At 37.5% G+C, this 26,221-nt stretch overlaps 1 protein-coding gene across 5 annotated transcripts in view; it reads left to right on the forward strand.

The window, feature by feature from the left end:
• ZFAT (zinc finger and AT-hook domain containing) overlaps positions 1-26,221 on the forward strand; it is a 102,138-nt gene that overhangs the window by 55,286 nt on the left and 20,631 nt on the right. For 4 of the 5 annotated variants that reach the window (XR_003923007.2, XM_030011716.1, XM_030011715.2 and 1 more), the window contains exons 8-12: positions 4,329-4,416; positions 8,292-8,441; positions 11,483-11,656; positions 16,465-16,553; positions 19,124-19,262. Coding sequence is in view for 4 of the 5 variants with exons in the window: in XM_030011716.1 (XP_029867576.1) it covers positions 4,329-4,416; positions 8,292-8,441; positions 11,483-11,656; positions 16,465-16,553; positions 19,124-19,262 (640 nt within the window). In the remaining variant the exon portion in view is untranslated. Of the gene's footprint in view, positions 1-4,328; positions 4,417-8,291; positions 8,442-11,482; positions 11,657-16,464; positions 16,554-18,780; positions 18,872-19,123; positions 19,263-26,221 lie in introns of those variants that run through there. The other variant, XM_041122943.1, reaches the window with a different exon arrangement.

A 26,221-nucleotide genomic window follows, 5' to 3' on the forward strand; every position in this document is an offset into this window, starting at 1 on the left:
ATTATACAATCAAATGTTGTGTTAATTGAGTTGTGGGAACTTTTGCTGGAAATGCTCTCAGACTGCCAATATTTAGTAGAGCTTTGTTTTATTTCCTGCTCATAAAATCATGTCAATACTACTAAAAGGAGGGGAATGGATTGTTGATTTCTATAACATATTTGTCTAATTTGAGCCTAAATGCTTTTTATTACGGCTGTGGTCTTAACTTTACACTATTAATGAATTAATGGCAAAGCAGTCAGGAGTTCACACAGTCTCTTTTGAAATTGGTGGCAGAATTGCCATATAGATATATAATATATGATCATGTGTATTCGGTGTTCATAAGAGAAGATATTTGTGTCATCAGGATGTCTCTACTGATGAGTGCAATAGAATAGCTGCTAATGTTTCTGATGTTTTGCAGTGTAGGTCATATTTAGTCAAATAAAATTCATAGTGGTCTGTTGGTTTAAGTGCTACACATACAGAGGCTTTTCATTTTTCTTTTCATGACTGCATACTCGTACACCTACCCCTTGAATCATCTTGAAACACATGCCTTAGAGAAACAAAATTCTCTTCAGAGAGCTATAATTTGGTAATGCAGTATAGCTGATTGCTTTCTTAGCACAATTTTAATTCATTTATATAAAGAGAAAGGCATTGTGATTCTGATGTAAGTGGCCTTCTTTTACAATGCAGCATAGCATAAACAAGAAAATTCTATGACAGTATTAGACTAATTTTTTTCACTAGGTTTAAGAATATTTATGGACCTAATCCATTCCTGATTTGTGGACTGTGAACAGTACTTTCCGTCAGAAATCTAACTTTATTTTGGAATTATTTTAAGTTTCTTATATTTTCTCAAATTGGCTAATAGGGGGATTAAGCAAATCTCAGGAAGTGTGGAAGTGAATTTGAAATTTAAGTAGCTGATTGGACTATGCGGCTGGTCTCTAACAAAGGTAGATCCAGCTCTCTTGATACTTTGCTTCTGTTTGAGTCCTTCAAAAAAAACCTCAAAGGCAATTTAAAAGGCAGGCACTCTGGTAAGGCATTAGATAAATGACTTTTATTCGTACCAGCGGAAAACTTGCATGCTACGAATGTGATGAAGGTATTACTACAACTTCAGCCCAAGTTCTTCAAAGTGCCTCTGTCATCACCTATGACAAGGGCACTCTGAAGAGCTAGAGCTGTGGTGGGGGAGACCTTCTTTGGGGCTCTGCGTTGTGACCTAGGTGCTCTGAAATACTTCATTTGCAACAGAGGATTTCTTAAAGGCTGGTTTTGAGAGTGATGGGATTGCACTGAAGGACTAGCACTGTCATAGGCTCTGAGGGCAGCAAGAGAAGTACACTTAAACATTTAAAACTAAGAACGTAAGCTCCAAAAGTCTATGGCACTGACTGGGACAAACAACAGTGAAAGGTTTGGCTTCAGCTGGGTGCTTTCTGTGAGAGACTGCAGCTTGACAGATACACTTTGAAGGGACTCGGTGCTTGTAAGCACAGTCTGTTTGTTACACTGCAAAAGATACACCTTTTGAAGGTCATTTATTGCAGAACTTGGTATAGATAACTGTCGTGGTTTAAGCCCAGCCAGCAATTAAGCACCACGCAGCCGCTCACTCACTACCCCCCCGCCCAGTAGGATGGGGGAGAAAATTGGGAAAAAAAATGGTAAAACTCCTGGGTTGAGATAAGAACAGTTTAATAGAACAGAAAGGAAGAAAATAATAATGATAATAATAACAAAAATAAAATTACAAGAATAATAATAAAAGGATTGGAATATACAAAACAAGTGATGCACAATGCCATTGCTCACCACTCGCTGACCGATGCCCAGTTAGTTCCTGAGCAGCCATCCCCCCAGGCCAGCTCCCTCCAGTTTATATACTGGGCATGACATCACATGGTATGGAATACCCCTTTGGCCACTTTGGGTCAGCTGCCCTGGCTGTGTCCTCTCCCAACTTCTTGTGCCCCTCCAGCCTTCTTGCTGGCCGGGCATGAGAAACTGAAAAATCCTTGACTTAGTGTAAACGCTACTTAGCAACAACTGAAAACATCAGTGTGTTATCAACATTCTTCTCATAGTGAATCCAAGACATAACACTATACCAAAGACTAGAAAGAAAACTAACTCTATCCCAGCTGAAACCAGGACATTAACTTTCTAACTGCTTGAAGAAAGCTGTTTGGATTATTTTTTTATTGAAAAATTTTGTTAGCATCGTCATGTGGAAATATGTGTTCTTGGTGCCCATACTTTAATGTTGCTTTATAGCTCTTGATGCATTTTTGATGATGTTGATTTTTTCTCTCAGGCATAGGCTTATAGCTTTGCCTTCCTGGAGAGTATTAGCAAGAATGTAAAGTTGTCACAATTATAGCATTTTACGTAAAGTAGTGTGTGTGTGGAGTGGAGTGTTGGGGTTTTTTTTTCTTATTTAACTTTATGAAACAGCAAGGTGTATTTGTCTTAGTGTTCTGGGCACACTGAGAAATACTTCATAGAATGAGTATTAAAGATCAACAACACCCAACTGTACATTAAAAGTATACTTATTTTTTTCTTCATTTATTGTATATTTTGAAAACATTTATATAACAAGTTTGAGGAACAGACTGAGATCTGTCAACAAATTTTAGCTGGTCCCTCAACAGCCCCTAAATGATACTCTGCTTATGTTTTTCTTATATGTGCCAAATTATGAATGTGATCATGCAACCCAGTCTTTGAAAAGGTGCAAACATTGATACAGAGTTTTATTAGAATTAATCTACCAATTTTCATTTGAGTAACATGTTCAGATAGAAGTCCAAAATCATAAGTAGCAGGTTTAGGGATAATAGGTTATATCATTTGAGAGACCCTAATTGTGCAAATTAACAGTTCTTTCTCAGGCAGATTTTGTCAGCATTGTAGGCTCCTTCAGTCTCTTCTTCCAAAAACCAGCTAGTTTTCTCTGCTGATCCTTCTTCACTTGAGGTTCTCAGGGCTCAAGATGGTGACTGCCCCAACTCCATAATAGCAAGATACTGTCCTTGCTTTAGTCAGGGTGGTAATCATTTAGAAGCTGCCATCCCCAGTCCCTGGCATAGGTTTTCTCACAGGAACATATGAACTGGTAGAGTCCAGGACCCTTATTCTCCTGTTACCTCCAAATTTCTGTTTCATAACCAAGGGGTCTGTCTCATTTTGATACAGTAATCTTCCTTCCACGGTTTTCAAGAAGTTTTCTGTCCCTGTGAAATATCTGTTCTGTAGCTTCAGCTCACCTTTTACAGTGATCTCTTGGTAGTTTGGTATGTACACATCTCCCACCAGCTAATATGTTATCTGGTTATCTGCGTAGTTGTCAGGACTAACTAGACTTCACTCCATCTGTTGTTTTGATAATCCATTCATATGTTAATCTGGTCAGTGCAGAGGTGACTAGATGACCCACTCATTTGATTGAGCATCCAGTCTGTTGTGTCAGCAGGTGCTTCTGGAAAGAACAACCTCTTCAATTTATATAGTAAGTGGCAAAGATTATTTTAAATTGGGTAATTTACTAATTAATGGAGAAAAGTCCTACATTTTTATGTGGAGTTAGATGCATTTGAAAAACATTAAAATTGCAATTACACTAAAATTGCATACAGGAAGAAATTGCATCAAAACTCTCCAGTTCAACTTGTTTCATGGTGTTAAATCTTTTATAACATCAGTGACACTGATAAAAGCCAGAGTAGTCTGTAAGTTTTTAAATCAAAATAGTAGAATAATACTTTATTGGTAATATATAAAATGCTGAATATTTATAAAGTACTTAGAAATGTAGACACTGAATAAGTAATGGCATCTGTCATTGTTAACTCTTCTGCTCAATTTCAGGCCATTAAGTAGTATTATAAATGCGCATACTGGTGGATATCTTCAGAATAATGAGATCTGATCCTTAGGTTTCAGAAGGGTGGACTTGTGAAAAAAATGAAAAAAACCTGAATATTACTGCTGTATCAAATACGTTTTCTTCTGTTATGTGACTTGATCTTTCAACTCTTGATTCTCTAAAGAGTCAGTCAGAAGATAATACTTACATTTATTGTGCATATTCTCATGTGCTGTAACTTGGAGCCCTTCATTCATGAGGATTAATGATGTGCTTAGAATACTTTAATATTTCTCCTTTACTTATTTCACTATAAATATCTTCATTTTTTCCTTACAAACTGAATGTTCAATTATAACTTTGTTGAGCACCATGTATTACTGAATAATGACTATAGTGATTACACCAGTGGACTGATAATGCAATCTCTTTCTTTCTTTCTTTCTCGCTTAAGGATAAAAAGAGTTATTCCTGTCCTGTGTGTGAGAAGTCATTTTCTGAAGATCGACTTATAAAATCTCACATCAAGACAAATCACCCTGGTAAGAAAAAATCAAGGAAAATTTCTCAGTCTATTGCAATAACTGGATAAAGGTTTAGAGTGAGCAGTGTAATGTGATTACATTCCAAAGAAAGAGTCTATGTCTAATTTAACTTGTTTAGAGTAAGACGTAAGATGTTGCAGATGTTAGAATTTAGAGTGAAAAAAGTTATTGTTCCAGCTTGTGTGTTGTGTAGTATATCAGGTAATTGTGCTAAGAAATCTGTCTTCATCTGGCAAAGAATTCATTTCCAAAAGAGGACTTAGGTGAATTCAAACTAAGCATTGGGAAGTTTGGAATTAGGCATAGAGACATCCCGTAACAACCCATGAGACATAAAATTCCTAGCCATACGTAAACTGACAGAAATGCATTTCTTGCACATTATTTTGTCTGTAAGTAATTGATGTGAATGCAGAGGTCCCTGAGCTGGCTCTGCCTGTGCTCAGTTAGTGTGTGGCTGGGCTTTACGTCCAGGGCCGACGGAAGTCTGTAACAGGGCTCTTACTAGAACCAGCTGTGTCGTAGTATGGCCAGTATTAAGCTGGAGCTGACAAGCCTGGCTGGATCCAAGCTAACCACTTGGATTAGCCAAGCTCTCTTTATACCTTGCATTCTAGTGCCCTGATTTATCAGTGCAAGCACAACATAAAATGAATGCAGTAAGTCAGTGTGCTGTGCCTGAGTAAACAATCCTTTCTCACATCTTGGGAATTCAATGCCTAAGTGCTCAAGTGACTGGTGCAGGGACTGATTTAAATCTGACTGATGTGAACTTGGCAGAGCCGTGTTGGTGTGTCCATACTTTTCTCCTCAGTATCTGTGTTATGTTGGATAGAAAGGCCCACTGCTACTGTGGATGAAGGAGAGTTGACTGTGTTGGCCAACATAACTTTAATTAACTCACCTACAGTGTTACTTAACACCTGACATAATTTGATATTAAGAAAGAAAATACAGTCCATGCTCAAACTGAGTTTGGGGAAGAAAAAATCCAATTAAAATGATGTAACTTTTCTTGCCTTTGCCAGAAATACAACATAATGGGTAAAGCAGTGGTTTCTTATCTTCCTACTGCCACTAGATAGTGCTAGACCCGTGTTTTAAACAATTTCCTTTAATTTCAGACTAACTCCCACTTTAGCCTCTTGAGTTACCAAACCTCTTTATTTGCAGACCACTCTACAACAGTGTGGTTGGAGGGCTTGTCATACATCAGGGGACATGTCTGATGCAGCAAAATGAGATGAGGAAAGGCTTCTGTACTATACTGTAGGCAGGAGGTATGTCAGCCAGTAAGCATAGAAATTGAATCTCAAGAGCTGTGCCTATAAAGCCTTTGTGCTGTCTCAGCCAGGGAGTATAGGAGGCCTCCCTAAATAATGTGATCTGTGAACTAGCAGTACATTACGTACTGTGCCCTTACAGGTTGCCATTGGTCTGCACTGGTCCATTGACTGCTGAATTATTAGTGTATGCTCTGTCTGTGGTCCAGAAATACCAGTTAACTCTGAAGCCCTGACGTGCTAAACTAATGCATTTAAATACTTTTGAACAATTCATTTGGTATCTGAATCCCTCTAAAAGTATAGCATAAATTTTTTGATCCAAGGAAGTGGGTTCTTTTAAACTCTGGGTTATAATAAAGGTAAGGTTAAAAAAGAAAATCTGCACAGCCTATTGTTTTGTGTCCTCATTTTTAATTCATATATTGCAGGCGAATAGAACTTAGAAGGAACATACCAGATTTATTAGATATATCTCCATGGTAGTAAAGAAATACTACATCTAAGATATGCCTATGCAGTAGTTATGCAACAACACTTTTAATATGTGGAGGAGAATTAATGCACAAATCTTTTTCCTGTGCATGCTGTCCTTGTAATCAGGAGGAAATCCTTTATTCGTACAACACACTTAATTACAAGCCAAATAATTGTGAGGGGTCTGATGGTATAAACTATCAAGTACTGTAGTGGAATGAGTGCAATTATTTTTAAAAATGTAAATGGAAAAGAATAAAGGTGAAAGGAAAAATGGATACTGTTAACAGGAATTGAATTTTAAAACGACATATCAAAAATTAATTTAAACTGAAACCCTTTCATATTTATCATTAAAATGCTATTTCTGGAGCTCCCCTCTCCTTCGTTTCTTAATATCATTCAACATGACCCATCTCTTGTCTCTTCTATTTCATAAAGTAGAAAGTATGAAATAAAACAGTACTCCTTCCTCTTCTAGGTTCACAGAGAATAGGAGTTGAATTCTGGTCCCATGAAGGCAATGGGGCAAAAATCTCTCTAGGCTTTGATAGAGCAGTATTTCATACCAAAGAGATAACAGAGTTTGGCTTTATTCCCAAATGATTTGGGTACTCAGCAGTGAAGGCGGAATCTTGCATTCTGGTCCCAGCTCTCAGAATTATCTACCTTTTCATCCACTGTCTGATTTAATATGATTTTTGTTAAGTCCTGAGGCCTGAGAGGCATCAGCTTTCATAGATCCCTACTGAGCAGACATACTAGCCTGCAATCATCAGTGAAGGATCTAAGCCCTAGAAGGCAGATGAGGGTTCAGACTTGTGTCTGTATTTTTCATTTTTGGGTACTTTAGAACATATCTCCACTCAGTTCATGGGCTTTTATATTGCCCTTGTGAGGTTGTTTTCCTTGTGCATATGAGTTCAGGCAGGATTTTTGATTCCACTCTGGGACCAATCATAAGGAGACCAGGTATGACAGTTCATATTTGGTAAAAATCAAAGTTTAGACTGTAAGGTTTTGGGCATAATAATTCATCAGCTTTCATGTCTATATGTTTAGATTGCATGAGTACTGTACTTGCATTGAGTCATGGTATTTAGCATTTTATTCATGTGAAATGCATTGAATAATTTGATTTACTTTTTAAAAGCATTTGGCAGTGTTTTCATTATGTGTGTTTGGGATGTTTTAATTTTAATTTCATTATTTTGAGCTTTTTCACTGGGAGAACCAAAACGTTAGATCGTATGAAGGAAAAACTTAAGAGATTTGAGTGTGTTTAGCCTAAATAAGCAAAGGCTGGGAGAGGAAACTTAGTTGCTGTCTTCAGCTATCTAATAGGAAATTAAAAAGAAGACAGAGCCAGTATCTTCTTGGAACTGTACAGTGAAAGGAAATAAGTTGAAGCAAGGAGATTCTGATTAGAAATTAGGAAGATAATTTTAACTGTAAAGATGGTCAAACACTGGGCCAAGAGAGGTTGTAGAATCTTTATCCTTGGGTATGTTCAGAACAGGACTGGATATGACCCCAAGCAACTTGATGTAACTTCGGAGTTGGAACTCCAAAGTTGGCCCTGATTAAAGCAGGTGGCCTTAGAGGTCCTTTCCAATCACATTTATTCCATGAGTTTGTTTTTTCTTTTAAAGTTTCTGATTATCAGGCATTCTGATCATTACAACTGTGGCTGAAGTGAATTGTATTCAGACCCTTGACATCTGGAAATCTGGGGTGAAATCTTGAATAAAGTCTTTTGAAAATCTTGAAGAAAAAACTGCCAAATTAGCTTATTGAGATAAGTTGATGGTTGGAAAATTATTTCCAAGCCAGTGGCACACCCAAGATTTTTTTATATTGAAAATTTTTTTTGTTTAACTGGGCAGTGGGGACACTGAGTACACAGATCAGAAGAGAAAGGACAGAACATCCTAGAAGCCCTAAATGAAAAAAGGTCCTTATGTTCTTTGCTCAGGTCTTATCTGAATGGCAGTAGGGGAAGTGGAGCTTTTAAAAAGTAGAGGTGAATCAGGACCTAGCTCTTCAATATCACTTACGGAACAAATTTCCTCATGTCCTTCTGGTTTTTATTACCTTTTACATTTCTCTCAGAGGTTTCAATGACTACTATTTCTGAGATTCTTGGCAGAAGAGTTCAGCTGAAAGGACTTATTGGAAAACGAGCTGTGAAATGTCCCTACTGTGATTTTTATTTTATGAAGAATGGATCAGACCTTCAACGTCATATTTGGGCTCATGAAGGTAAAACTCTGGTTTTAAGCTTTTGGGCATATAGTCAGTCTCATATTCCACACAAGCTTTGCTGACATAAAAAGGAATTCAAGTTTTTTGCTATACCTGAATCAAAAACTTTAAGCTACAGTACAGGTAAAATAATTAGTTTAATAGATTCTGGATCACATATGGAACTGCATGCTCATAACATGAATAGACAGCTTAAATGTTTTATTAAATTAAAAAGTTTCTGATTCATTTTTTTCCAAAACTCATTCATAAACACCTATAAAGTATTCTATAATAAATGCGAGTAAGGAAGAGTGAATTAAATATATGCTCAGTCTCTTAAAACAAGTACTTTTCTGTATCTTCTCATGAATAATTGCTGCTCCTTTCACATTTGTCCAAAAATACTTGGTCTGGAAATCTATTAGTAAAACAATTGAAATCCAGTTGCTTTGATGTATACATATAAATTCTGTGTATATTTTAATTAAATCATGCTGAGCGTGGCAGTTAGCTGACATGGACATAAACAGTGATGAAAAACCCATAGGATAATGCTGATCATATCTATGATTTTTTAGGGTGAAATTCTAGTAATATGGCAACACATAGGTTAAAAATCCCTTGAACTTAAAATCTGTGCCCAGTAAAATCTTGTGTGTACCCAGTCTGTCTATTTTTATAACAGGTGGAAGACCACTGGTGTGCTCTTTAGTCAGTTAATAATCTATGGAACGGATTGCCTATGGTGTTTGAGCATTATTTTGGATTCTATAGCCATCCATCTGCATAAAGGAGATAATGGGATTTGGTACTCACAAACTAATATTTTGTTTCCAAAGTGTTTGTTCCCATGCAGATAGTTCAGACATTTATACTAGTACTGCATATTTGTTTGAATGCTTTAACTACAAGCTTACCTGCCTGTATACTATAGTAGTGGTCCTCTCCAGTAGCCTTTACTCCACTGAGGAGTTTAGGTAATGCAAAATTGTAGGCTTAGAGCAATTACTTATGTATTCCATAGATACAGTTTGTTTATTCTGCCAAGAAGGCTTGGAACCCATCTCATCTAACTAGCAGGAGAAAGAGGTGAATAGAAATTTACTCCCAATTCAAAGTGTGCAAACAAGTCTGCTTAAAGTAGGCTATAATTCTTCATGCTTGTAAATCTAGTTTTAAGGTCATGAATATCAATCTAAAACTGTCAGAGCCTCATGAAACTGTTGAACTACTCTGCCAGTTCAGATTTATTCAACTTTTCTTTGAAGGATTTACTTTGTTCTTGTAGACCTTCTGCTAGATGACATACTGTGCGTCTCTCTATTACATGCTTTGGACTGTTTGAGAGAAGTGAAATTGTAAGTGCTTGCATCTTACTGAGGCGGGGAGGGAATAAAAAAAGTACTACTGCGTGAGCCATTAGCAAATCTGATACTAATTAACAACAAAACACAGCTTTGCACATTTAACTTCTGCTTACATATTAAGTACCTAATGAACCAGTCCTCCTTAAAACAGGTTTCTTCATTCTTTATTGCAGTAAATAGAGAATGATAGTTATCTGAAGACTTTAGAGGGAGACTTGGTATGTACATCAGCTAGGCATCAACTTAGACAGTCTAGATTCTACTTTTAAATGAAAGATGGACACACCCAGACCAAAATATTAGTATTTGCTTGGTTAAACTCAGTACCTGGCTTCAATAGGGAGGTATTCAATTGTGATGGGTTGATGCTGGCTGGATGCCAGGTGCCCACCAAAGCTGCTGTATCACTCCCCCTGCTCAGCTGGACAGGGAAGATGAAATATAACAGAAGGCTCATGGGTTGAGATAAGGGCAGGGAGAGATCACTCACCAATTACCGTCATGGGCAAAACAGACATGACTTGGGGAAAAATATTAATTTAATTTGTTACCAGTCAAATCAGAGTAGGATAGTGAGAAATGAAACCAAATCTTAAAAACACCTTCACCCATCCCTCCCTTCTTCCTGGGCTTAACTTCACTCCTGGTTCTCTCTACCTCCTCTCTCCAGCAGCGCAGGGGGATGGGGAATGGGGGTTGGGGTCAGTTCATCACACGTTGTCTCTGCCGCTCCTTCCTCCTCAGCGGAAGGACTCCTCACTCTTCCCCTGCTCCAGCGTGAGGTCCCTCCCATGGGAGACAGTCCTCCATGAACTTCTCCAACGTGAGTCCTTTCCACGGGCTGCAGTTCTTCACAAACTGCTCCAGTGTGGGTCCCTCCCACAGGCTGCAGTCCTTCAGGCACAGACTGCTCCAGTGTGGGTCCCCCGCAGGGTCACAAGTCCTGCCAGAAAACCTGCTCCAGCGTGGGCTCCTCTCTCCATGGGGCCACAGGTCCTGCCAGGAGCCTGCTACAGCACAGGCTTCCCACGGGGTCACAGCCTCCTTCGGGAACCCACCTGCTCCGGCGTGGGGTCCTCCCTGGGCTGCAGGGGGACAGCCTGCCTCACCATGGTCTTCCCCACGGGTTGCAGGGGAATCTCTGCTCCGGCACCTGGAGCACCTCCTCCCCCTCCTTCTGCACTGACCTGGGGGTCTGCAGGGCTGTTTCTCACATATTCTCACTCCTCTCTTCAGCTGCATTTGAGCAAGTTTTTCTCCCCTTCTTAAATCTGTTATCCCAGAGGTACTACCACTGTCGCTGATGGGCTCAGCCTTGGCCAGCAGTGGGTCAGTCTTGGAGCCAGCTGGCGTTGGCTCTATCGGACGTAGGGGAAGCTTCTAGCAGCCTTTCACAGAAGCCACCCTTCTAGCCCCCCTGCTGCCAAAACCTTACCACACAAACCCAATACATTAATTCTAGAAGAGGCCCTCCTTTCTTTTAGTAAGTTAAATGATGCTGTCAAGAGCTTGGTATCATTTACACAGAAGCTATAGATGAAATTTCTTAAATGTATATATCCAAATTTTAAAATGTTGACCTTGTTTTCCATGTTGCTCACATGATCTGAAATTTCTTTCAAGCAAATGTCCACCCTGTCATCAAAAGGTACGGCTTGTTTGTTTCAAAGTGTATTTTTTTATTTTTAGGTGTCAAACCCTTCAAATGTTCTCTCTGTGAGTATGCCACTCGCAGCAAGAGTAACTTGAAAGCTCATATGAATCGTCACAGCACTGAGAAAACGCACCTTTGTGATATGTGTGGGAAAAAATTCAAATCAAAAGGCACTTTGAAGAGCCATAAACTTCTTCATACTGCTGATGGTAAGTGCATGTTTATTAAATCCAAGTTTATTTTACGGCAATAAACACTGGCTATACTATAGGACCTTATTTGCAACCATTTTTCAGTTCGATACTAAGTGCTTCTTACAATTTTGGTTATTCCCAGGAGACACTGTGAAATAATTCAAAACTTTGTGAAGTTAATTTCTGTGAAAGACAGACAGCTGTCTCTGGAATACTTTATTTTTCTGAAATTTTGTGTTGTCTTTATATTCCTTTATATTCTTACAGAGAATTGTTGATCTCAATAGAAATTCGAAAATAGAAATAGTTCCGTGGTTAAGTTTCCTACTACTTTCTTCTGTGAGAATATTGTTAGGAGTTGCCGAATCCAGTAAGCCAATAGAGGCAAGGCTGCTGCAGCTCTGTGTCCCCAGGTCTAGTCAGCCAGTGACAAGACTAAGCATATTATTCTTTATAAGCACACATGTAGCACATGCATTTGCTCTGTAATTTTAATATTTCTGTGATGATAACAGAAAAGAGTGAGGTGCAAATCCAGAAAAATATCATCTTTCATATCGAAATTTGGGACACAACAATACTTTATTCCTCTGTGATTATCGAATTGAAATAAATTATTTAGCAGGATAAGTTGTACAGACCTTCATTATGACTTGGTAGCTTGATCTTTGTTACTCCTGCAACCTTGTGAAACCTCATTCCACTCTTTATTGACCATTTCATTGAAATTATTTTTTTTTTAAATTTGCATATTCATTAGCATTGTACTTTCACAGAAAGTGCACAATGCTTTGTTACATGTTTAGAATATACGTGAAGGTTTTGTGTCAGGGATATTTTATTTTTATGTATGCTAACATTTGTATGTGTAAGTGAAAGAGATGATCCCGTTTACATTGATATGATACTTATTGTAGGAAGCATATAGTTACTGCAGTATTACCAAAGTTACTGTAGTATTACCATGAGTTAGTAAATCACTTGTTATTTGAAAAGTACTTTCCAATATTTTGAAATAACTTGGTCAATAACAAGCAGATGTTGCACATATATCTAAACTTCATATGTAAGAATCAAGATTTTACTTATCAAATGCAATCCTCAGCTGATTCCTGGGTGGGAGAAGGAGGCAGGTAGTATTTGAATTAAAAGGAAATTTGGAGCACGACCAGACTGTAAAGAAAAAAAAGGTTTCTTTCTATGGTGCTGTAAAAAAATCCCTTCATGGGTTTTCATTTCAAAACCTTTCTGTTTTGTTTTCACCGTCTGGCATGACCAAATAGTGAAATTCAGCAATGAAAGTTGAATTTGTTTTTTACCTGTGAATTAGTTCTATTGCTTGAACAAATTATATATGTGTGTAAGTAATTGTTGCAATTCAGCTGAGGCTGCTTTGAAATTTGGCACTGTCAAGAATAGCACTATAGTTGTGCAGGAGCTAGCCTTGTCTGGATTTGGTTTAAAGGTGTGAAGTTAGTTTTAAACATTCAATTACATGCAAGGAACTATATTCTCTTATCATTTATTGCTAGGTCAGGCTGAAACCTTGACTCTAGAGGCAATGTTGTTAGCAGGAGCCTTTTTTATCTGGCTTCAGACTGTCATCATCTTCTGCAATAACTGAGGTGACTGCGTGTTCCTTTTTGATGCACCTCCCTTTTTGACTGATACAAATAAATGCGAGGCTTACACTCTTTTGCCTTGCTTTTTACACTTCCAAAAGTGTTCCAGGAAATTCCCCATACATTTGGAAAATGCGTTTTGCCATTGGTTCCAGTGGAAACAGAATCTCACTGTCTGTGGAATCCTAAGTAATTTTCCTAATTAAGTCCACCCCAGTAAACTCTCCATGCATTTCAAACACTTGTGAAAAATAAGGTAACATTTGTCACCAGGAATGTAGTGTATGATTTGTCAAGACACTTTCACCCTCTTGAATGCTGACAGTTTCTCTTTGCCCAGTGTCCCTTTCTATAGTGACAGCACTTCAAAAGTTCTTACTAGCACACATCTAGTGTTCTTCAGTTATTTCCCAAATAAATGAATTTGAAAGATGTTTTGCTGTTTATGAGTCTTGTCTTCCTGGCTTAAGAATCCAGGCAATTTTTGTTCAAATATCAGCCCTGCAAGGTCAATTTAACCAGTGGAATATAAAGTAGTTTTCTGTCTGCTTTATTCTTCTCCAGAAGACAGACTTCTTAAGAGTGGCATGATAGGAAACAATTCTGTAGTCCAGGCTGTCGTGGTTTAACCCCAGCCAGCAGCTAAGCACCACGCAGCCGCTCACTCTCTCCCTACCCTGCACCCAGTGGGGTGGGGGAAAAAATTGGGAAAAGAAGTAAAACTCGTGGGTTGAGATAAGAACAGTTTAATAGAACAGAAAAGAAGAAACTAATAATGATAATGATAACACTAATAAAATGACAACAGTAATAATAAAAGGATTGGAATGTACAAATGATGCACAGTGCAATTGCTCACCACCCGCCGATTGACGCCCAGTTAGTCCCCAAGCGGCGATCCCTCCCTGCTCCCACTCCCTCCAGTTTATATACTGGGCATGATGTCACATGGTCTGGAATACCCTGTTGGCCAGTTTGGGTCAGCTGCCCTGGCTGTGTCCCCTCCCAACTTCTTGTGCCCCTCCAGCTTTCTCGCTGGCTGGGCTTGAGAAGCTGAAACATCCTTGACTTTTAGTCTAAACACTACTTAGCAACAACTGAAAACATCAGTGTGTTATCAACATTCTTCTCATACCTAGCTCAAAAACATAGCAGTATACCAGCTACTAGGAAGACAACTAACTCTATCCCAGCTGAAACCAGGACATCCAGGCTTATTACTGTTTGTGATTAGAAATAAACCAGAAAATCTGGTTTTCATTATTTTAATTAGATATCAGAAATTGTCTTAAGGTTTTTGTTAGCTGTGTTTTATGGAAACTTTCACACTCAGTATAAAACACTGCTGGAGGTAGCAGGACTAACGGAATCATAAAGACAAAATACGGAGAAATGGAGTATTAAACCGAGAGAATAAAAGGAAGGAAATTGTGTTATTTTAAATCATAAGGAAAAAAATATTTGGGAGAGAGAATGCTTTGAAGGGAAAGTAAGCGAAACCTACAGAATGGTAATATGTTTGGGAGTTTCATTCTTTGCAAAGCCAGAAACAGCAAGAGATGTTTCTTGAAAATGTGAGAGAGAATTCATTCCTGTTAGAGAATCCTAAACATGTATCATGACAAAATCTGACCATCTTGCCTTAAGGACTCAGACGAATGATTTCAGGGCCAAAAGCAGACTCTTACGATCACAAGTCTGATCTCTTGCAGAATACAGGCCGTAACTTCATCTAGTAATTTTGAATCACATTTACTCTGGATTGTAGTATATCTTTTTAGGAAGGGCTAAGCAGGCTTGATTTAAAGACTTACTTCATATGACAGGGCATCCATCTGATTTCTAAATAAATTGTCATAGTCATTAATCATGCCCTCTGTTAAAAATATTGACTTTGTTTTAGACTGAATGTTCTGAGCTTCAGCTTTCATTAGTTAAAATTCCAGTTCTTGTTCTTCAATTTTATTGTTACTATTTTACATTGGAGCGTTGTTAGTACCTTCAGTATTGATGCCTGACTAGAAAGCTCACAGGCATGTAAAGAAATTTCAAGTATAATTTCTTGTCTGTGGAACTTAAAGTAACACCTTTCTTTGGATGATACTTTGGAACTGAAGTAATTTTTTTTTCAGAAAGCAATGTATATAAATTGCATTGACTCTATTTAATCACATTATGTTTGTAGAAGACCTGCTTATAACATAGACTTTCAGTCTGCCAAGTACTCAAGAGACAGAGACTGTCTCAAATCTTCCAATGATTTTTTAGGTTGGTATCTGAAGGAACAATGTTGATGCAAATATGCACCCATTGTCTTTAACCCTCTTCCAGTCCACTCTATGATTTTAGAAGCAATTGATGCAGAAGAGTAGAAGTCCAACAGTTACTTTAACTCTGTATATCTTGAGAAAATATATCTTGACAAAATGTCACGATGAACAAGGCAAGCAGGCATCATTCCATCTGACGTTGGATGGAGGAACTTGTGCCCATTGTTTTAAAACTGCGTAAGCAGAAGTGAAAGGTGGAAACAAAAAACCTCAGTGTTATTTGCCATTCTAATCTTATTTTTCTTTATAGCGTGTTTTATTTCTCCCTGTATCCAGGGATAAGCCAGTGTAGAAAACCCTTTTATGATAGTTAGAGTCATTATTGGAAGAGTAGTGATAAACACATAACCAAATCTTGTGGTAAAAATAACAGGTCATGTCACACCCTACCAGAAATACATCAAGAAAACTTACAGTGGAAAACCAAGAAAATGTAAATGTATTTGAATACTAACAATTCAGTGCTTGGGACAGTAGTAGGTAAAAACATGTGAACATGACCAAACATCTCTGTTTTAAGGATTTAAGGATTTGCATTACAAATAGCGAAATGACTGTGCCTGCAGTTGTAAATAATTGATTTCCTTCTTCCATTTAGGCTGCACTATAACGATTCTTTTTCTTCTTTCCCAAGTGACTATCCCAGGTGCATCCAGACTATTTAATGCTTATAATTTAAAGAGGACACTTGAGCCTTTTTTCTTCTTTACTCTCCCCCTAGCTCTGTTTAAGCAAAATTTTGCAGAGTAAGTGCCAGACTCTTCATTGTTCATTCTTAGCATTTTGGAAATCATCTTTATGAGGAAATATAGTCAGTAGTTTTCTGAACTTAAATAGAAAAAAGTTATTCCATTTTCTATTCCCATTTCAGGAAAGCAGTTTAAATGTACAGTGTGTGACTATACAGCTGCACAAAAACCACAGCTCCTACGTCATATGGAACAACATGTCTCTTTCAAGGTAAGAAAACATATAAATCATGCTTATTGATAAGTCATTTAGAAATACATGGAACTTCAGACAACAGTTATAAAACTGGCACATTTTCCTCTTCGGTGACAATTATGGCATCTTAACATTTTAATATTTTGGGAATTTTTACTTTATATACAGACTTCTGAGATAGGGTTATTTTGTTCATGGACAATTTGTAAGTAGTATCTTTACTTGCCAAAAATATACGTATGTTGCAATATAAAACAAACATTATTGGGTTTTTTGACTGTCAGTCCTTGAGAGAACTAATCTAATATGTACCTTAAAATGTCCTAGGGAATTAGGAAGCAAATCCCATACATCACTGTTCATTGCCCACCTTAATTTTCTCTGAAAGTTTGCCAGTCTAATGTACTATAGATGAGTTCATATACTTGAATAAAATTGAAGAGAATTAATTTTAAAACACCCCATTTATGTGAAACGTGTCTTGGAAAGAGTTTTGAAGATTGTTAATGTTTCTATGAAGTGTTTAGATTAGAGATAGGTTTTATTTTAATAAACTATAGTATGGTTTTATTCCTAAATTTCACATTGGTTCTCAGCATGATGGGTCTTGATGTAATGAATTGTGAAATGTTATATTCAGGAAATAGAAATGATACTAGTTTCTTTTCCAGAAAAATCCGGTATTATGTATGTATGAAAATGTTCATTTTAATGTAACACTTCATCTTGGCAATGAGCATATTTCTTATTGAAAACATTATACTATTTTCATATGCAACATCTTTCATTATCTAACAAATCATTTTGCTTCTATAAAGAGTACGCTTCAGCCAGTCTTAATAAGTACCAATGCCACGTACCTCCATAAAGCAGAAAGGAAGACAGTCTTTTGATTTATGTTTTCAATTTTGGAAGACAAGACAAACAAAAAAATGAAGCAAGTCATCTAAAGAGATGATACATTTTGAACACATAATTTTTATTTCTTAAATATGTAGTTTTGCTGTGGACTTATCTTTTTAAAAGGATGTTTTGTAAATGAAAATACATCATTTTCCTTTTTTAATGGCTAACAGGATGAATGTACTTATAATGCAGTTCTTGAAATATAGCTGGTTCTGACCTCGGGATCAGCTTTCGAACTGTTGACTCAGCACCTCTTTTCAGTCCTCTGTAAGCCTGCATGTAACTATGGCTGTTCAATGGATCATCAAGAGAACTGGAAAACACTGAGATAGGTCAGTCAGGGTATTTGTCAAAAGGAGTTTGAAAACTGTCTGTTAGTAATGTTTTGCCTCCTTCTGGGATAGTTGTTTTGTATGTGTATCAAACTCAGAGGAATGTCAGTAGTTATACAGCGTAATGATAATTTAATCCACCATATTTCCAAGCTCCATGAATTTGCAATCCTGCTATCCAATAGCAAATAACATACAGGACATGCAAGTATGTAGAGAGCGTTACAAGAACACAGCAATCTGTGTGGATTATTTTCTTGAAAAAAAGACAGTTTCAGCAATAGAGGAGTATCCCTCTCTGAAAAGTTGAATAGCTGAATGTTACAGTACTCTCTGAATTGTAAGGTTAAGGGAATCTGAACACCACTTTTTTTCCTTATTTTTGCTGTTTGGAGCCTGAAGGAAGGTCATGAGCAACAAGCTTAGGGGAATGTTCTGGCCAATGGACCCTGACTGCAGACATTTCCCTGCTTTAAATTCAGCTTCTTCATAAACATTTCTGGACCAACCATTTTCTGCTGACTAGCTTCAGGTGGGCCTGAAACATGCTGTGCATGAAACATTTTGTATCCTGTTCTGAGGTACTGGACTTTTCCTCAGGGACTTCGGTCAATGTCTGCATTCTTTTCCAGGACCCTAATGGTTGTGTCAAGCTTCCTATAACTGTGACATATCTCAGTCAGAAGGTTATTCTCAAAGGCTAACTTTAGGCACAAACGCTTGTTTTCCTAAACTTTTTTCTTTAGAAATGTCTCTCCCTGTCAGTTGAAGGGAGACATATGTTCTTAAAAATTAATTAATTTAGTTCCCAAAACTTAGCTCACCAAATGGTCAGATGAATGCAAGTGCCAGTGAAAGGGAAGCAGTTGGGAGCATGTTGGAGAGAGAAGGAAAGGAAAGGGAAGAGATCAACCCTGTCAGGTACGGTTATCTGTTAAATTAGGTTGGCTGTACAATCATATTGTATCTTCAGTTATTTTAGCTCTCTTACTCCCCATTTTCAGACCAAAGGTCATGGCAGCTGAGTCATTTCCTTGTAGTCGAAATTCTCCACGTGGTCAGACCTGTGATCATCAATTATGAAAACACACAGTTTACTGAATTACGAAACGTAGGTAATAATCTTATAATGTTGAGAATACTTTGTGTCTTGCACATAATAAAAAGTACCAAATTTTAGGTGAAGTTTAGTTACAACTTCCATTTATATTGAATTTTGGAAGGTCTCCTTGGAAGATGCCTAAACCAGAAATGAACATGGTTTGTCGGGATCACAACATTGCAGCTTAGTCCTGTATCCTGAAAAGGTCAGGTAATATGGTCTAACATTTTCCTTTTTGCTCTTAGCCTTTCCGTTGTGCACATTGCCACTATTCCTGCAACATATCTGGTTCCCTGAAGAGGCATTACAACAGAAAGCATCCTAATGAAGAGTATGTAAATGTAGGTTCTGGGGAGCCTGCAGCAGAAGCCCTTATCCAACAAGGTACATCGCCACCATATAAGACTTGTTTGGGTTTTTTTTTCTGAAGCAGACTTGGTGTAGAAGTAAACTTTTGTGCCATATGCATTCCTCAGTTTATTGGGTGTTATGTGATAAATCATTACTACTTTTTAGTAATTCTGAAATCACCACCTTTTACCCTTCATTCAGTGTCCTTTCTTCTTGGTTTCTAAGGGTGGGTGAACCAAAGTTTTGATTGACCTTGCCTGTACTATTCATTGTTGCATACATTTATCATTTTCACTTGTTTTGTCTCCTTTTGTAAGGCAAGGTTCACTATCTGTTGAAATAAATGATAAATTTCTATCATTCTGCTGATAAATTTCTATGGCAATTTTGCAAGGTTGAACTCAAGGTAAGGTTGAGCAAATGTAAGGAAAGAGACTGAAGAGTAAATGGCAGGAAATTATTCCCCCACTAGAAAAATGGTGGGGGGGAGAGAGCACAGGTAAAACAGGTTACAAATTGTTATGCTCAGAATCTTGTTTATGGCAAAGGAAGAACACCTTACCTATATAAGTAAAGTCAAGAATTTATTATTAGTATAATGGAAATCTTAACAGTCTAATTCAAGAATCACCATTAATCTAGACCTAATTACTATTTTAAATAAACAATAAAATATAATTAGAGTACTTATATACAGGAGAACTCTCAATAGTACTATTAATAGAATCAAAATGGTAACACACACACACTTCTTAATTTTTACTCCTTTGCCTAGTGCTATGGTCACCCTTCCACTGTTTTTCTGAGTTCTAAGATGGGTGGTTTCCCTCTGGTGTTGGTGTTGGGATGGGGGTTTCAGTAAGTTGTCAGCATCTGGAGGTCTTCGCTGGGAGGAGTATGATGTTCATCTTGATGCTTTCATCTTCCTCTCCCCTTCCACTTGAGGCCATTGTTACACGTTTGCTTACACACATTTATGCTTTTCTTTTTCATTGGTCTGTAGCTGCAGATTAAATCCAAATTTACTGTATACGCTGCCCTTCCTGTACTTTAAATACTGTTTTTTGTTGTCCCTAAAAAATGTTTTTATCCAGCTACAGATTTGCATATTTTTAACTGATCATTTCTGAATTGTCTATAGCTGTGGGTCCTTCAGTACCAAGCTTGTGCCCCACTTCTTATTACTTCATGCCCGCCCTCCTCTGTGCTGCATCCTGTGTCTCTACTTGTCAAGGCTGTCATACCAGGCCTGCGTTTCTCTACATTACATCTCTATATTAAGAGTCCTAAATACCTCATTGTGCCTAGAACAACTGCTTGTTACTGCTGTTTGTGTAAAACTATAGTTGTACCACACAAAGAGAAATAAAACTAATTAGATGTAGACACCTGGTCAATTAGAGAAATTACTGTCACAGATAAACTAAGTAAAGGCAACAAGTATTTGGGGGAGGGTCAAAAATTAAAGATTAAATATAAGAGCTTATGGAATAGAAGCATAGAACCATTTAGGTTGGCAAAGACCTTTAAGACCATCTGGTCCCACCGTAAACCTAACACTGCCGAGTCCACCAATGCCAGGGGGAAGAGAAAATCAGATTGTAGTAGTTTTTACCACGTTTATATAGTAGCATAAAAAGCTAAATTCCTGGCTGTTGTTGGTTTTGTTTATAAATTTCATCCCAGCTGCAATCCTAGATCCTTCTGAAAAGATAGTCAATGCCACTAGTTGCTTTATTTCTGCTTGATACAGATATCACAAATTGTAACTCATTCCTTGCAGTGTCTGGGTGCTAGCAAAGGAGATGTGTACAAGTTGTCTGACTCCCATAAGTAGTTTTGCTATTGTACACTGGGCAGGTGAACAAAAGCAAATAATTGACTATGCAGTCAGATACCTTTTTGGATGTAAAGCTCCTTCAGTTCTAGTGCCTGGTGTGGGGGGAAGTGGGAAAGAAGAAGAGAAAGCCAAATTAAATATTAAATTGTGTTGAAAATATTTTAATGCTTGGTAGAGTTGAGTTTCTTACTTTGTTTCTGATAATTTTAGAAAGTGTTTTCCCTATTTGTTTAATAGAAACTACCAGCCTTTTTATAATAATCTTTTGGTTTTGTTGAAGAACAATAGAGACCAAAATAATGCTGTTGTATTACATAATGAATTAAATATAACTCTTCTAAGATTACATTATTTCTAAATAGTATCTCCAAATTATTCATCTAACACAGGACATTTATCTATTGAAGGCATTAATCCATGTTAAAATGATACTGAAATCATGACACAGAGAAAGGCACTCAAATTAAGGTCTGAGACTCTCCCTTTAAACTTTCACTATAATGGGGAAATGTGTAACTACATTAAGGAGTTTGAGCCTGTGTTATTTTTATGTGACATTTCTTTGTTTCCTTTTTGTCAAAAAAACAGAAATAATTTAAAAAGTAGGTCTTTGTCTATGAATTTCAGGACAGGAATATATAGTAGAATTTTACGATTATTTTCACAGACAGTAAAAGTTGTCAGGGAACCTGCAGTTGTTTTAAAGACATAGTATTTACTTGGTCAGTACTCAAAGCCTCTGTTCTGTAGTCATGCTGGTGAAGGACGAACTGTGCACTATGGGGAGCCTTGTTTAACTTTCTAATTACCTGAGCACTGCCAGAAATTATTTGTCCACAGCCATGCTTAAGAATAGGTACCTGCGATTGAATTCTTGTTAATATGAAATTAAGGATCATATTTATAACGTTTTGAACAAATAAAATGAATCATGTGCTAGTTAGGTTTTCCTTCCCCTCTGGGAGCCAGGTAATGCACTTCTGAAAATAACTCCTTTCCACTGAAACAAAAAACCTGTAAAGTTGTTGAGAATGCAGGAGTAGTCTTATAATGAAGACATTAGAGTGAGATGAGAGAGAACAGCCTTTGATTTTTTTCTGTAGTGGACATACTTGATTAATGATTAATGGGATGAAATTTAACAAGTCCAAATACCAGATTCTGCACCTAGGACAGAGTAGTGTCAGGCACAAGTCTAAATTGAGAGAGGAATGGCTGGCGAGCAGCTCTGCAGAAGGGGATCTGGGGATGCTGGCTGACAGCAGGCTCAACAGGAGTCAGCGGTGTGTCCTGGCAGCCAAGAGGGCAAACCCCGTCCTGGGGTGCATCAAACACAGCGTAACCAGCCGGTCAAAGGAGGTGATTATCCCGCTGTATTCAGCATTGGTACGGCCTCACCTGGAGCACTGTGTGCAGTTCTGGGCCCCACAGTTTAAGAAGGATGTGAAGGTCCTTGAATGCATCCAGAGGAGGGCAACAAAGCTGGTGGTAGGGCTGGAAGGCATGTCCTGTGAGGAGCAGCTAAGGACTCTGGGTTTGTCTAGTTTGGAGAAAGGAGGCTGAGGGGCGACCTCATTGCTCTCTACAGCTTCCTGAGGAGGGGAAGGGGAGAGGGAGGTGGTGACCTCTTCTCCTTGGTTTCCAGTGATAGGACACGTGGGAATGGTTCAAAGCTGTGCCAGGGGAGGTTTAGACTGGACATTAGGAAGCATTTCTTTACCGAGAGGGTGGTCAAACACTGGAACAGGCTTCCTAGAGAGGTGGTCGATGCCCCAAGCCTGTCAGTGTTTAAGAGGCATTTGGACAATGCCCTTAATAACATGCCCTAACTTTTGGTCAACCCCAAATTGGTCAGGCAGTTGGACTAGATGACATTTGTAGGTCCCTTCCAACTGAAATATCCTGTTCTGTTCTTTCCATCTCTGACTTTGCATCCTTCTTTCTCTTCCCTTCCTTACACAGCATTTATATTTCCTGTGCTAGCACTAGTGCTATGCCTGCTTTCCACATGTTCACCTGCTCTGTGGAGTTTTAGAGCAGTAAAGGGGCTTCAAATCCATGTAGTAGCTGTGGAGTCAGTGCCTCTTATGAGGACTCTGCCATGAAGAAAGCTGTGTTAATAGGTGCAATTTTCCCACATGCAATCTCCTTTGCCAGCTCCATTTCCTCTCTATGACACATCACATGAGTCTTACACGTGGGCTCAAAATAAAACAGGAGACCTGCAGATTTCTTATCATGCTGTAAAAGCGTCAGTTTTTCTCAGTGTTTTGGTATCTCACTGGCAGAAAAAAAAATGTTCCTTGTGGGAGATGTTAGTTAATTTGGAGTTGATAAACACGAGTCCTGTTGAAGTCAATAAAAATTTTCCTGATTTTGGAATCAGAAGGTCGTCTGTATCTGGGTCACACAGCAGAAACAGATCATTGTGGACATATTACGCAGTATGGCAAGGTATGTGTTTCTGAGCTGCTTGGGCCAGCAGTTTCAACTTGCTGTCTGACTAGCCTCTATCAAGTTTCAATTTACCATATTCATAGATCTGAAAAGCAATTTTGGAAAATTATTCATGTATTCATATAAGGGAAGAAGACCCTTCAGACCTGGTAATAAACAAGTCCTTTGAAATTAAAGGACTATAGACAAAAAGGAAAAGGTGGGAGAACCAACAAGCGAAAGGGTTTGGAAAAAAGTGAAAAGAGAAACTAACAAAGATTAATGTCTAATAAAAGCTGTCTATATCTATTCGTATTGTATTCTGCTTGTTCTAAGTTACCCACTAAGGCCAGAGTGAATTGCCTCATACTTGCTCATCTTTTCTTCTCTACTCTCAACTGGTTTTTGACAGCATTGCAGACATTGCAAATAATCTTAATTGGAAATATTTATATGAATGTAGACTACTGTAATCTACTCAAGATTCCTAGATTGAGTTTATAATAAATGAATGATTCATAGAATAGAAGAGGGAACATGTTCATTTGAACAACTGCATTGCCAGGGATAGACAGCAGTATTTCATTTCTCGGCTTACATTAGAAATTAGGATCAGTCAAGATGAGAGAAAAGCCTGGGGATTTGGGGTTTTTTGTTTGTTTGTTTGTTTAAATAGAAGTCTATGATCTGACATTTATTTTAGTATTTTAAAGTAATAAAGGAAGATAAATACTATAAGAATTTGATGTATTCTGCATAGGGGACAAGAGTATTATATATGCATTACCTGCTAGGTTTTTTGCAAGACCCTGCCTACTTGCTCATTTGATAGTTTCCTTTAGTTTCATTTGCTTTGTGCTGGGCAAGTCACATAAAATTTTTCCTGAAATTGTTTCTTTTCACTGATACTCCCTACCATCCATTGTTTTGTTTACATATTTCTGCACTCTCTGGGAGACAGATTTTCTGTTTATGTTTGTGCAGCAACTTGTGCAGTACATACATGATGATCCAGTTGTGGCCTCTATGTTGTCTTACACCGCTATCATCACATGCTTTCTTTTAATATACAATAATAGTTGTCTTACGGAGATTTTAGGCCAATAAATAAGTTGGAGAGCACGTGTCAATGCTATGATGGAAAAAAGTTGTGGAGCTGTATAATATTTGTGTGCATTATTTTGCTGCAAACATCAGTTTTGGTATGTGGTATTGAAAGTAGATAAGGTGTGTAATTCGTTGACTTTCTCTGTATGTTAGCCATTACTTTAAAGAATCGTCTAGAAATTAATGTTCCTGAGCTTTCATATCAAGTCACTGACAGGGAGTTATATATTACCAGTTTAATTCTATGCTTCCATTGTTTTTTCTTTAATTAAAGTCATAATGACAAAAGTTACAGCTTTAATTTATCTGATGTATTGTTATAATAGTTTCAATATCAAAGTAATGTGGAAAAGTGCCCTCTCTTTCACAACAGCAGGTTTTTCCTAATACTACAGATTGGTGTGAAATGAATATTTAATTTTGTTTTCTGTGACTGGTAACATCTTTGTCATAATCTGAACAAAGGTATTTTGCTTTTGTGAACTTTTGAGTTTCCCTTAATAAGGAAACTATTTCAGTTTTGTCTAGAGATGGAGTATTGAGCATCTGCTATAATAGTGAAGTTTGGTGAAGACTTACAATAGATTGAGAGCAAAGAGGGGAAATTGCATAGGAGTAATAAGTGTCAGTGAAAGACACTAGTGACTGGGTGTACTTATATTCTGTTTTATCAAAATAAAAATTTTATTTCTTTTCACCTGGTAGAATACCATATGGTAGGTTTCCATTACTGTAAAATGGAATGCTTTTTCTAATCACCTTATTCATAAAAGACTATGTGCAACGAGGACTTGGCTTATAACCAGCTTATGAGAGTATATTTGAAGCATTTGAACATGATGGGTAAGAGTCATCATTTGCCACAATAATGTGGAGTCAGCCATCTGGTGGCATGGTTCTTAAAGTGGCATAATGCACTTCCCTAGCCATTAAATTTTTTAGAGTGAGTTCTGGTCACCTAATGCAACAATTTATCACATGCAGATTATTTTTGCTCTGCTTTAGTCAATATGGGAAAAAAAGAGAAATACTTATTTGCATAATTACAAGCACCTGAGATCTGACATTTGACCAAATTACTTTCATAAGAAAAAGAAGTAAAAGCTGTTTAATCTAGTGTAGAAAATTGGATGCTTATGATTTCGTCATGCTCAGTTTTTTACCTGTAATGCTGCATACTCAGACAGTAAACATTGTGCTAAATTCATGCTATGCATCATTTTGTAGATAGACAGAAAACTTAGGTTTACAGTTTTGTATGTTAATATAAACAGTAGAAACTCAAAAGCAAAGATAATTGGGTGAAGATGACATTACCTTGTTAATTCCTCCTAGTTTGCTTTGATAATGTGCCAAAAAACTTTATGTTTGTTCGAAACTTCAGAAAACTAGAACAGCTGTCTTAGAGAAGATACATTTTTAAAAAATTGTTAAAGTATGCCACTACTCTGTATGTTAAATATTAAGGTCTCAGTGGTTTTTATAAGCACTTAAAAAAAATGCCAGCACTTACTGAAAGAGTACAGTGCACTAAGGTTTTGCATTGTGCATATGGTTTGCACTATGGTGAAGGCTGGCACACCAGGGCTTTGCAAGACAACAGGGAACT

Source organism: Aquila chrysaetos, chromosome 4 (genome assembly GCF_900496995.4).
Source record: "Aquila chrysaetos chrysaetos chromosome 4, bAquChr1.4, whole genome shotgun sequence".
Classification (NCBI taxonomy): domain Eukaryota; kingdom Metazoa; phylum Chordata; class Aves; order Accipitriformes; family Accipitridae; genus Aquila; species Aquila chrysaetos.